This window comes from Lampris incognitus, chromosome 2 (assembly GCF_029633865.1).
Source record: "Lampris incognitus isolate fLamInc1 chromosome 2, fLamInc1.hap2, whole genome shotgun sequence".
Classification (NCBI taxonomy): Eukaryota; Metazoa; Chordata; class Actinopteri; order Lampriformes; family Lampridae; genus Lampris; species Lampris incognitus.
In genome coordinates this window covers 101719161-101733416 of record NC_079212.1, presented here as the reverse complement: position 1 = coordinate 101733416, position 14256 = coordinate 101719161, and the positions used below count along the sequence as shown (strand labels likewise).

At 41.4% G+C, this 14256-nt stretch overlaps 1 protein-coding gene across 2 annotated transcripts in view; it reads right to left on the bottom strand.

Annotated features, from left to right (window-relative positions):
* Window positions 1-2651: 2651 nt before the first annotated feature.
* Window positions 2652-14256, bottom strand: part of eif2s2 (eukaryotic translation initiation factor 2, subunit 2 beta) — a 33887-nt gene continuing 22282 nt past the window's right edge. Inside the window, exons 8-9 of one of the 2 annotated variants that reach the window (XM_056274109.1) lie at window positions 12948-13033; window positions 2652-3012 (exon numbers count right to left, since the gene is read on the bottom strand). In XM_056274109.1, coding sequence (XP_056130084.1) covers window positions 2837-3012; window positions 12948-13033 — 262 coding nt within the window. In that variant the 3' untranslated portion in view covers window positions 2652-2836. The remainder of the gene's footprint in view (window positions 3013-12947; window positions 13034-14256) is intronic. The other variant, XM_056274110.1, reaches the window with a different exon arrangement.

The following is a 14256-nucleotide window of genomic DNA, read 5'->3' as shown; positions in this document are numbered from 1 at the left end:
GAAATGGACTGATTGACAGAGATCTTGATGAAGATATTAAAAGGGCAGACAGTGGAGGTTGTCCTCTCTCCAGTTTTCCTTGTAAAAGTAAAATCAACAGTGTGGGTTCATGTCTTTGTGCCACTAAATGTGCCACCCCTATTCACCCTAGACCAAAATGGCACATTTTTGATATCAAATAACACATAAAGATTATCCATCCATCCATTTTCCAAACCGCTTATCCTGCTCTCAGGGTCGCGGGGATGCTAGAACCTATCCCAGCAGTCATTGGGCAGCAGGCGAGGAGACACCCTGGACAAGGCCGCCAGACTATCACACAGGATCGACATACACGCACACACACACCCACACACATTCATACCTAGGGAGAATTTAGTACGGCCAATTCACCTGACCTGCATGTCTTTGGGCTGTGGGAGGAAACCAGAGCCCCCGGCGGAAACCCACAGACACAGGGAGAACATGCAAACTCCACACAGAGGAAGACCCAGGACGACCCCCAAGGTTGGACTACCCCGGGGCTCGAACCCAGGACCTTCTTACTGTGAGGCGACCACACTAAAAAGGGATTATACCTACATAAAGATTTATTGGTAACACTTGACATCAGGTGTTGATTAACGTATGTCAGAAGAAAGAAAGCCACTTTATTTTGCCATTGTATTCTTACAATGAATTTGTTCTCTGCAGTTAACCCATCCTACTGTACAGGAGCAGTGGGCAGTTGCACTGCAGCACCTGGGGACCAACTCCAGTTCTTCTTTCCATTGCTTTGGCCAGGGGCACAGACAGCAGTATTAACCCCAACATGCATGTCTTTTTGATGGTGGGAGGAAACCGGAGCACCCGGAAGAAACCCATGCAGACACAGGGAGAACATGCAAACTCTGCACAGAAAGGACTGGGGTTTGAATCCAGGACCGTCTTGCTGTGAGGCAACAGCGCTAACCACTGGGCCACCGTACTGCCCATGTTAACTACTGCATTTACAGACAAAAATAAAACATGAAGGTTGTCTGGGTAGCATAGCGGTCTATTATGTTGCCTACCAACATGGGGATCGCTAGTTCAAATCCCCATGTTACCTCCAGCTTGGTCGGGCGTCCCTACAGACACAATTGGCCGTATCTGCGGGTGGGGAGACGGATGTGGGTATGTGTCCTGGTCGCTGCACTAGCGCCTCCTCTGGTCGATCAGGGCACCTATTCAGGGGGAATAGCGTGATCCTCCCACACACTATGTCCCCCTGGGGAAACTCCTCACTGTCAGGTGAAAAGAAGCGGCTGGCGACTCCCCATGTATTGGAGGAGGCATGTGGTAGTCTGCAGCCCTCCCTGGATCAGCAGAGGGTGGAGCAGCGACCGGGATGGCTCAGAAGAGTGGGGTAATTGGCCAGATACAATTGGGGAGAAAAAGGGGGGGAACATTTAAAAAAAAAACTAAAACATAGAGTAACATTAACAGATTAATCCATATCAAATGCAAAATCAAATATATTGGTATGCATTATTAATCATTACCCTCAATTAGTTAATATGAATTAAGGCATTCTTTCATTTTCAATTTAGGCATAGCTATTTCACATTAGCAAATGTATAACTTAATGCAGTTGCTATACATTCCATATTAAGTAGTCTTTATGAACTGTACTATTTAATTTTCATTTATGCTAGTAAATATTAGTTACTCACCACTTCATGTAAAGTGTTACCTTATGTCCTTACAAGTAGGGAAGCAGGCGGGCACAAAAAGATCCATCAGCATTGTGCAAAAGAACTTAACAGCAGGGATGGGAGAGTGCAGCTTCTCTCCTCTGAAGAGTGATTTTGCAATAGGCCAGGGTCCTTAAAAATGGCTGCTCTGGTTTGACCTCACTTGATTGTGCTACACAGCCAGCTGCACCATCACTTCTTGGGGATTTTATCAGGCCCAAGGGGATTTGATTATTTTAGGTTTCTGCGAGGTTTGGGATCAAAACTGCTGAAAACACTGAAAATAATGCTTTTCATCAGCGGGCCATTCTCAACAATTACACGCTAAAATCAAGTTTGGGCTTAAAAAAGTCATGCCTCCTGTATTCCATCCATCCATTATCTGAACCGCTTATCCTGCTCTCAGGGTTGCGGGGATGCTGGAGCCTATTCCAGCAGTTATATGGCGGCAGGCGGGGAGACACCCAGGACAGGCCGCCAGGCCATCACACAGGGCCGACACAGACACACATTCATAACTAGGGGCAATTTTTTTTTCTTGATGTAGTAAGACAGTGAGTTTGTAGCTGAATAACCAGTTGATCCATGGTACTTAACTGAAATATTGTCAAACAGCCCTCCCTACCTAATGCACATGCTGGTGTTCACCAACAATCTCAGCTATCAATAAACAAATTGTTCTGTTTTAACACCTTTTTTTTACACTTTGCTTATACAACTGTGCAATTAGATTGGAAGCTGACAGAAAATTGGATCCATAATGCTGGAAGGAAGGAGTGATATTACTTTAGTTGGCAGGCAGTTTTATGAACCATTTCCATTAGGGCAAGGTGTGTTTAATTCCCTTTCACCTTCATCAAAACAGAGCTGATTTCCTTTTAAGTTATAGATAATCAAGAAGAAGACCTGCAGCTTAAAAAGGACAGATAGTACAGCTTAAAAAGGAGACCATATCCGCTTTAATAAGAAAATCATCTGAGATAAATGCTTCACCATTAGTAAACAGATTTTCATTTCTATTTACATTTTGAATTCACTGAAATAAAAGTGTTTTGTCCTCTGGCATAATTTTGTCAACTTCTTCCTCTGAAGGTGGTTATGTGAAGAGTGCTTGACTGTCTCTAGTTGGCTTTGGCACGAAGTTGGGCCCTCTTGCCCGTGACAGCCTGGAAGCCTGTCTTGATGCTAGCCACGGAGCACCGCGAGTGGCAGGTCTCACACTGAAGGAAGTAGAGACGAGTGTCCTTCTGAAGGATGGTGTCTGGTGAGCGACAGGTGTGGCACGTCACATACTCCTCTGTAGGAAGAAGGGAAGGGTTTAAGGCTGCAACCCAATACAGGCGAGTAAAGGAAGGGAAAACGACTGTCTAGACATTAAAGAAATATTACGTGTTAAAGACCATTGCTCTGTGTCTTCAACAGAGAACGGTCAGGCAAAAAGAGACAGGAGACATGGGAGCAAGGAGGGGGGACATATGAGACAGGTAGTGGGCCAGATTTGCACCCCAAAAGAGGACACTGGAGTTAGGTTATCTGTTAGCTGAGCTAGAGGGACAGTATGTGGGGTTTTTTGGGGGGGGGGGGTCTGGATTCAAATCCAAACAGATCTGCAAAAAACAGCATCTTTAGTGCAAACCTACAGACTCCTAGACAAAGGAGCAGGTAATTTTGTCCAAGTGCATGAGTGCCGTGACAAATTAGCATGATTAAAATTAAATGCAAAGATTGGCTTTTTTTATCCTACTGGTAACAGTAGTACATTGATGTTTGTTCACTCCAAATCCAAAAGATCCATTCAAAATGAAATAGAGCAGCCAGTCCACAACTAATGTATGGTGGAACCTGACTTTTAGCTATCGATGGTGTTCAATCTGTTGATAAAAGTCTTCTATAAGCTTGGTCTGCCTTATCTATTTGTTATTTTAAACAATCTTGCCTGTTCTTCAAACTCTTCCACATTCAAGTGAGGACTTAAAACACTATGCATTATATTGATTTTCCCGCAAACAGTAGTGGATCTAGAGATTTTTTCCTGGGGTGGCAAAGGGGTGGCAAGACTGTGTCCCAGAGGTGGCAGCTGCCACCCCTTGCCACCCCGTAGATCCGTGCCTGTTAGGGGGAGGGGGATTATAAATCAGCGACTTCTGTTTGAGATGAGTTTGGTGCGGGTCTCATTGACCTTCACCATGCATGTACATAAAATATACTTTAAAAACATATTATCTGATTTATAAATGGGGTGGCAAGACTGTGTCCCAGAGGTGGCAGCTGCCACCCCTTGCCACCCCGTAGATCTGCGCCTGCCCGCAAAAGCCCCGCCTAACAGAAACCATTAACATGAGTTAGTACAGAAGCATTATTTGAATATTCATGAATTAGCCACTGTCTTAAATACTAAGGAAAAATAAAGTATACACAGGGCTATCTGTGGCATGTATTCAGGATAGAGGCTTAAAATTGTACAGATGGCATGGGAAAGATCAACTTGCACTGAACAAGCAGGCAACTGGATGTGCATACAAATTCTTAAAAAAAAATAAATTAAGGTCATCCTTGTCAGTTTCCTTTGTCCATAAAACAAGCAGACAGACTATGTGTGTTCACCAACCAAGAGGAAGACATGATGTCAAGCCGGGTCGAAAAGCAGACAAAAATTGATAAAAACTATAGACCACTGCAGTAAATGTAAGTGGTTTGTGTGTAGAGGTTAGATTCACCTTGATAAACAATGAAAGGAAAAAAAAATCTTTGCATTTAATATTTGCAGACATCAACCCAGTAACTCTAAGCAGGTCTCTAAATGTCACTTGGCCGCAATGTGTTGTGTAACAGATTGGACTTTCAAAGTATGGTTATTTTTGTAATTTTCATCACCCCAGAAACATGCATTATGCAGTTTGCACGCAACCAAGCTCTACTGAGCAAATTTCATATATAAAGCTGGCCTGTGGAGAAAGCAAAACACCTGGAAGATATAAGAATCCGAGGGAAAAGAAATCAGATGAGAATCTCTTACCTGGGAAAACAAACACCTACTCAGTTAAGGTAAAATCCATTCTTATTAAAGGAGATTTGTGGCCTTAAAGTGTCCACAACTGCACAACCAAATTTAGTCAGAGCTCGTATCAGAATTTTCCATAAGTATTAACTCTTACTATGTATTTTTTTCCTAAAGGATAAAAAACCTGTAGGCTTGTAGTTCTTCGGGGCTTAATGTTGAGGCACAGTTCTAAAAGGGATATTGACTCCATTCCTGCTGGGGCCACCCACACCTTTTGTTTGTTTTTGTTTTTGTTTTTTTACTTGGAAAGGACAATGTCAAAGAATATACAAGCAACGAGGGCTTCAAAATTTGCCAAAAACGACGATCGATTATTCCTTCTAAAAAAAAAACAAAACACATAGGATCGAACCCATTCGGACATATTTTTGTGTATTATGTCCAAAGAGGGCAAACCAATATAACGAGAGACATAACTACTTCTATAAGTACATTTATTTCAATGTAAGCATCTTTTAAAAGATCAACATACCTACATATTACAAAATAAACAAATAAAAGTGTCTTATATCGTAAAACTTCATTTAAAGACCATAGATCTCTCTCTCTCTCTCTCTCTCTCTCTCTCTCTCTCTCTCTCTCTCTCTCTCTCTCTCTCTCTCTCATTCTGTGCCGTGGTTGGTGCTAGAGTGAGAAATGAGATTGTGCTGTCTCTCGGAGCGAGACGAATGATTCGTAATTGATGTGTTATTTGATAGCCTATTTTTTTTGTACAGAATAGGTAATACTCATACTGGTTTAAATAAACAATTTGAGGCCATGCTCATTTGGGCGCATATTTTCAAGATGCGCCCTCAGGTAACTAGTGGTGGAGTGGTAAGCTAACTGTAGCTTACATAGCTTGCATATGACTTCATCTCGAGTTTCCACAATTTTTCCGTTTCTTGACGAAAATCCGAAGCAATTCCAAACGGGGCTTTTTAGATTGTTCGGCGTGAAAATCGCTCTCTCAAACCAAGTTGGGTTGTGAACTCTCTGCCATCTTTACCACATGGTTGTTGTTGTTGAATTATTCGCTCGTTTCAGCTTGACCTAAATCTCATTTTCAACCATTGAAAGTGAAATTGTGTGACTCCTGTCCGTCATGCAGCGTATTCAGTGCAGCGGCCAAGGCCCTCGCGAGATTTTGCAAGAGAGACAGCCACGGCAGTGCTGTTTTGTTTTTGTTTTTTCACAAACAAATATTAATTTTCACACTTGAATGTCTGTTTTTTTTATTTTATATTTTTGCAATTCGGTTACATATTTGAATTGCGAATATTAATTGACAGCCCTACAAATAGCTGGGGTATTTTTTACAAGAGGCCCTTTTTTATATACATATCAAAAGAGGATATATAAGACAAAGTAGTAAATGAGGGCCATAATTCAGACTTCAGGTACATTTCAAGTCATCCATTTTCACCTCCTAAAAAGTATATCTATCTCTATATTCAATCGTGCTTATATCAGAATCGATATAAGCACAATCAGTAATAGGTGTTACCGTATTTCCTGGACTACAAATTGTACCAGAGTATAAGTCTCACTCAGCAAAAAACACGTTGTTGAGAGGAAAAAAAACATATATAAGTCACTTTGGTGTATAAGTCACATTTATATGGTGGCACAGCATAAAGCCCTGTGCAGGACTGTTTTCTTAATCCTGTTCCCGCAATGTGTGTGTTATACTCCCACCTGCACCCACAAACATTCTGACCAATCAGACCCACACAATAGAGCTCCATTGATTTTGTGTCCTCTCCCATCCCACAGGAAAAATATGTTATTTTAGTATTAATAAAGAGATGCATACCTGTCGGTAATAATATAGCGAAATTACGTTCTAGTGCATAATTACATTCCTAAGAGTGAAACCTTCTTTGATTTTCTTACCCGGATTATTGAGCATGCATAAAGACATGAGTGCAATAATTAGTTATTCTAGTGCAATAAGTATGCCTATTCTAGGGCAAAATTAAATTGTATTTATTTATTTCACTCATTATTTTAGAACATGTGTTGTTAGCTGTGGTTGTTTGTTTTTCTGAGGTTGTTTTATTTTGTTTGGTTTCCCTGTGTCTTTTAATGCACTGACCAGTGTTTTATTCTGTACAGTGTCAATAAAGGCTTTCTATTCTATTCTATTCTTTTCTAGTCTATGTCAACAAAGCCTTTCCCGGCAACGAAGTCATATGGCTGAATGTCTCTACAGCAAAGTGCAATACATTTCTCAGGAGTATCTTGTTTAATATGTGCAGGAAGAAGTACTTCATCTTTGAAGGAGTGTTTACTTTGACCGAGGAGAATGCAGCAGGTATATGTTGCCTCAACCCTGAGGTGCCACATTTGTGCCCATTGTAGATCAATACTTTTGCACATTTGTCACAACAAAAAAGTCCGGTTTGTTGCCATCTTTGCGAGTAACAACTGAGATTTCTTTTTCTTCAAAATGTCAGACTTGCCTTGCTTTTCTTTTGTATTGTATTGTAAATAAAAACCTGCTTTGACTTTTGACTTAAATGACCTTGTTTGATCTTGTTTTCAACTTCATTTGTTGGCTCCATCCCTCTAGTTAACACCAGCTAAATCCTGGTACCCGCAGTTTATTTTTTGCCCACCCGCTCCCACCCACAGCAACGTTAAAACCGCCCACTCCTGCGAGATTTGCGTTGGGTCCCACAGAACCCCACTCCAGTCTTCTAGTATAGAGTATTTTCAATTGAGTCACAATATTAAACAGTGCCACCTAGTGGCTTTAGTTTAAATGCAGTGTATTCGTCCTCCAAAATTACTTTGTATAAGTCGCAGGACCGGCCAGACGAGTAAATAAACAGTCTGGGAAATATAGTAATATCTACCCACATACATATTTGCATTCACCTAAATACCCACATATAAACAGCATATACATACTTGCCCTTTTACGTCTCTCCATCATCAAATTTCCAATTTTACCTTCTTACATATGCTCCTTCCCCCTTCTGTTAGAAATGCAACTAGTATGTACATTAGAACCAAGGGGGCTTACATTTCTGCTATTTCTATCGTGACGAAGAAAAATAAAATATGAAGTATGAATATTTGTGAAATCATATAGTCTGCTTGCATTGCGGTTATAAATTCAATCCATTTATTCCAAATTTGGTAAAACTTATCTTTTTGGATCCTCAGAGAATGTCAACTTTTCCATTTTAAATATCTCAAGAATGGTTTCTGACTAATCTTTTAATGTAGGTGGTATTTGGTTTAACCACTTTCTAGTAATAAATTTTTTACTTGCCGCTAAGGGGGCCTGCATCCGCTTTATATCCTTCCTCTGTTTCAAAAACAAAACATGACCCAGGCAAAGTGTCCCCAAGTTCAGAGGTATTTGAGTCTTGAATACTGTACTTAATGTTTTGTGAATGTCTATTCAATATACAGTGGTGTGAAAAAGTGTTCCTGATTTCTTATTTTTTTTGCATGTTTGTCACACTTAAATGTTTCAGATCATCAAACAAATTTAAATATTAGACAAAGATAACACAAGTAAACACAAAATGCAGTTTTTAAATGAAGGTTTTTATTATTAAGGGAAAAAAAAAATCCAAAGCTACATGGCCCTGTGTGAAAAAGTGATTGCCCCCTAAACCTAATAACTGGTTGGGCCACCCTTAGCAGCAACAACTGCAATCAAGCATTTGCGATAACTGGCAATGAGTCTTTTACAGTGCTGTGGAGGAATTTTGGCCCACTCATCTTTGCAGAATTGTTGTAATTCAGCCACATTGGAGGGTTTTCGAGCATGAACCGCCTTTTTAAGGTCATGCCACAGCGTCTCAATCGGATTCAGGTCAGGACTCTGACTAGGCCACTCCAAAGTCTTCATTTTGTTTTTCTTAAGCCATTCAGAGGTGGACTTGCTGGTGTGTTTTGGATCATTGTCCTGTTGCAGAACCCAAGTGCGCTTCAGCTTGAGATCACGAACAGATGGCCGGACATTCTCCTTCAGGATTTTTTGGTAGACAGCAGAATTCATGGTTCCATTTACCACAGCAAGTCTTCCAGGTCCTGAAGCAGCAAAACAGCCCCAGACCATCACACTACCACCCCCATATTTTACTGTTGGTATGATGTTCCTTTTCTGAAATGCTGTGTTACTTTTACGCCAGATGTAATGGGACACACACCTTCCAAAAAGTTCAACTTTTGTCTTGTCAGTCCACAGAGTATTTTCCCAAAAGTCTTGGGGATCATCAAGATGTTTTCTGGCAAAACTGAGATGAGCCTTTATGTTCTTTTTGCTCAGCAGTGGTTTTCATCTTGGAACTCTGCCATGCAGGCCATTTTTGCCCAGTCTCTTTCTTATGGTGGAGTCATGAACACTGACCTTAACTAAGGCAAGTGAGGCCTGCGGTTCTTTGGATGTTGTTGTGGGGTCCTTTGTGACCTCTTGGATGAGTCGTCGCTGCGCTCTTGGGGTAATTTTGGTCGGCCGGCCACTCCTGGGAAGGTTCACTGTTCCATGTTTTCACCATTTGTGGATAATGGCTCTCACTGTGGTTCGCTGGAGTCCCAAAGCTTTAGAAATGGCTTTATAACCTTTTCCAGACTGATAGATTTCAATTACTTTGTTTCTCATTTGTTCCTGAATTTCTTTGGATCGCAGCATGATGTCTAGCTTTTGAGGATCTTTTGGTCTACTTCACTTTGTCAGGCAGGTCATATTTAAGTGATTTCTTGATTGAGAAGAGGTGTGGCAGTAACCAGGCCTGGGTATGGCTAGAGAAATTGAACTCAGCTTTCCAAAGATGTGATAAACCACACTTAATTTATGTTTTAACAGGGGGAGGGCAATCACTTTTTCACACAGGGCCATGTAGGTTTGGATTTTTCTTTTCCCTTAATAATAAAAACCTTCATTAAAAAACTGCATTTTGTGTTTACTTGTGTTATCTTTGTCTAATATTTAAATGAGTTTGATGATCTGAAACATTTAAGTGTGACAAACATGCAAAAAAAATAAGAAATCAGGAAGGGGGCAAACACTTTTTCACACCACTGTAAACTCATTTAAGGGAAGAGCCAGAATACATGAAAATGACTTGCATCCATGAATACACACTGTCTCTAACAAGCCAAATTTGTGTTCTTAGATTTTTCCTGGTGTGGGGTCTTAAAGTAGCTTATGATATTTTTCCAGGAAGGTTCTCTTCAATCAACAGAGTTAGCTGAGGAATACTGAAAGCAGCAGATTTCCCCCCCCCAAGCCTCCTCAGAGAGCACCATTCTGGCCTCTTTTCCCCCCACTTTTCTTTAATGAACAAGGTATTTTCATTTTTAGGATGAAAGAGAGCATAGTTAAATCTAGTGATGGGCTTACTTGGTATTAAACTGAAAGCCAATTTCAGGATTAAAAAAAACTCAGATTCTGTTATTGACAGGTCTGTAGAGCTACAGTTCTCATTAAAATAGCTTGAAGGCAACTTAGTGTCATTGTGCTCTAGGCCATGTTTTTCCTGCAAGGCTTGAAAACTTTGCAGTAAACTTTTTTGTGTAAATGAGAGATAGATACTAAGTAATTTCCTTATCCAGAACCCGAATCTCTTATCTCCTCTGTTGGGAAGAAATTCTGTATCATAAGTACACCGTCTAAACAGTTTTAACATGTTATGGATTCTGCAGGAATCAATCACCTTCTCCCATATTTTTAATGTGAGATTGAACAAGGTTTTTTTTTTTGCTTCTAACTGGGCTGCCAGTCCCCTATCTGCAATTGAGAGGCCACCCACACTTTAGCAACGTATCAACCTGCTGTACTGTAATTTACTTTGGTCAATAATGTTCAGTGTTATAATAATTATGTGCTATGCTTATAATCTCCTCTTATGCTATCTTTTCTCTTCAAGGTATTTGAGAGCCATCAAATATCTCTTTGTTTAAGATTTACAAGGGCTTAAGTGTAGCCTTTTTGTTTGCTACTTGGGAAACCCTAAACCCTGTTTCCCCTTCCAGAATCTTCAACCAAGATCCAGGGTTCCTAGCCAGACCTAACCTAGTGCCAGGTGAAACTGTAATTTTATCCTGTCCTGTGGTCTGCTCGTACAGTGATTTCAGGCTGTGTACGTCTCGCTTATGTTGCTTTCTGTTCCTAGTGTTGACTTGGCTCTCAGGTGTGAATGAGTGTAACTGCATGGTTATTTTAGTGGGTGGTAATGTCGGTGTGGTCAGTTGACCTCTGAATAAACCGAAATTAAATCTGTCAACTACACTCACCGGCCACTTTATTAGGCACACCTGTCCAACTGCTCGTTAACGCAAATTTCTAATCAGCCAATCACATGGCAGCAACTCAATGCATTTAGGCATGTAGACATGGTCAAGACGATCTGCTGCAGTTCAAACCGAGCATCAGAATGGGGAAGAAAGGTGATTTCAGTGACTTTGAACGTGGCATGGTTGTTGGTGCCAGACGGGCTGGTCTGAGTATTTCAGAAACTGCTGATCTACTGGGATTTTCACGCACAACCATCTCTAGGGTTTACAGAGAATGGTCTGAAAAAGAGAAAATATCCAGTGAGCGGCAGTTCTGTGGGCGAAAATACCTTGTTGATGCCAGAGGTCAGAGGAGAATGGCCAGACTGGTTCGAGCTGATAGAAAGGCAACAGTAACTCAAATAACCACTCATTACAACCGAGGTATGCAGAAGAGCATCTCTGAACGCACAACACGTCGAACCTTGAGGCAGATAGGCTACAGCAGCAGAAGACCACACCGGGTGCCACTCCTGTCAGCTAAGAACAGGAAACCGAGGCTACAATTCGCACAGGCTCACCAAAATTGGACAATAGAAGATTGGAAAAACGTTGCCTGGTCTGATGAGTCTCGATTTCTGCTGCGACATTCGGATGGTAGGGTCAGAATTTGGCGTCAACAACATGAAAGCATGGATCCATCCTGCCTTGTATCAACGATTCAGGCTGGTGGTGGTGGTGTAATGGTGTGGGGGATATTTTCTTGGTACACTTTGGGCCCCTTAGTACCAATTGAGCATCATGTCAACGCCACAGCCTACCTGAGTATTGTTGCTGACCATGTTCATCCCTTTATGACCACAGTGTTCCCATCTTCTGATGGCTACTTCCAGCAGGATAACACGCCATGTCATAAAGCTCGAATCATCTCAGACTGGTTTCTTGAACATGACAATGAGTTCACTGTACTCAAATGGCCTCCACAGTCACCAGATCTCAATCCAATAGAGCACCTTTGGGATGTGGTGGACCGGGAGATTCGCATCATGGATGTGCAGCTGACAGATCTGCAGCAACTGCGTGATGCTATCATGTCAATATGGACCAAACTCTCTGAGGAATGTTTCCAGTACCTTGTTGAATCTATGCCACGAAGGATTAAGGCAGTTCTGAAGGCAAAGGGGGTCCAACCCAGTACTAGCAAGGTGTTCCTAATAAAGTGGCCAGTGAGTGTATGTGACTGTTTTTGATTTTATATTCCTATACAATCTTGGACATTATTTTAAGTATTGCTACAGTGTATGAGACATTATTCCAGATCAAAACCCCTTGGATAGCACAGCAAACTATCCCATTACTGAGGTTCTTGGCTCGTATCCTAGTGCTGCCCTCAGCTATACCGGGAGGTCGCAAGGAGTGCAGTTGGCATCATTATCGAGAGGGGTGCCAGAAGGGGCACTCTGTCTCACCAGTGCAACTAGCAACCCCAGCTAAAGGTGGTGGGGCACCTGTACAGCTGTGGGTGGATCTGGAGGAAATAGCTGGGGCCTCCACACACATTACATTACCTGTCACACAGCAGATGAAAAGAAGCAGTCAACTGACTCCATGTGTATCAGAGGACACACATGAAAGTATTTGCTATCCCCAATTACTGTAGGGTTTGTGCAATGGTGAGACTCAGGGGAAAAAAATTATGGGGGGGGGGGACTTGGAGAGTAACTAGCTCTCCCAAAGTAGTGTAAAATGGGGGCTTACTGATGTGTGTCTGTTCGTGTGTGTTTGCGTGTGTGTATTTATGTACAAACACCCACAAACACACACACACACACACACACATACGTATGTATGTATAAACATACCACCAGAGTTTAATATCAGATACATTAGTTTAAGGCCACAGTATCTAGCAATCTAGGCTGTGCTGGTAAAGTTGATGTAAAATGAGGACTTACTGATGTATCTCCTGAGGACATTCTCAATCTGTTTTTGCTGGAATCGCCCTTTAATCACTAACTGGTTGTTACCGTCAATAGAACCACTGCGGGGGAGAGAGACAAGCAAAGAAAGAGACAGAAAGACATACAAAAAAAATCTGTCATCTGTTGTATTCATTGTTTTCTATTGGTTTTTGATAGAAACAGCCTGAAATCTTTGTGGCTTTGTGGATTCAACAAGGTAATGGAAACATTGGTCCATGCTCACTCAACAGCATCATACCTGCAGATTTGACAGCCTTACATTCATGAGGTGAACCTCCTGTTTCATCTCATCCCAAAGGTGCTCAACTGGATTGAGAGCTGGGTACTGTGCAGGCTACTGGAGAACACTAAAGTCACTGTCATAAACCAGCTAAAGACAATGTGTGCTTTGTGACATGGTGCATTATCCTACTGGAAGAAGCCACTGGACAACGGGTAGATTGTGGACATTAAGGGATGTCCATAGTCAATAACAATGCTCAGGTATGCCATGGCATTCAAATGATGCTTACTTAGAATTAAGGGGCTTAATGTGTGGCAAAAAAATATTCTACAAATATTCCACCAGCCTGTACTGCTGAAACAAGGCGGGATGGATTCATATTTTTTTACATGAATTTCTAACCCTATCATCTGCATGTCACAGCAGAAATCAAGATTCGTCAGATCAAGTGATGTTTTTCCAATCTTCAATCATTCAGACACATTGTGCATTCAGAGATGACCTTCTGTGCATTCAGAGATGACCTTCTGCAAACCACTGTAAAGACTGGTTTTGTGAGTATTTGTGGCCTTCCTGTCAGCCTGAACATGTCTGGTCATTCTCCTATGACCTCTCTTATTAGAACTGCAGATGACTGGATTTTTTTTTTTTGCAGCAATCTTTTAAACTGTAGAGATTGTTATGTGAGAAAATCCCAAGAGGTCAGCAGTACCTGAGATGTTGGAACAACCACATCTGGCGCCGAAAATCATTCTACAGTCAAAGCCAATTAGACCAAACCCCTTCCCCATTATAATGTCTGGTCTAAACAACTGAACCTCTTGACCATGCTTTATATATTGAGTTGCAACCACATGAGGTACTATCTGACTATGTGTTAATGAGCAGTTGTGCCGAATAAAGAGACCAGTGAGTGCATGGCAAATTGGCTATAATTATTGGTTCCGAGTATTTCCTTTTTATCAGCTATAAAAGACATATATGTGCTGTGAGCACGCAATAAAGTAAATGATGTAAACAAACTCCAATCTTGAATAGCCTAGTCTTTACTTTGAAATG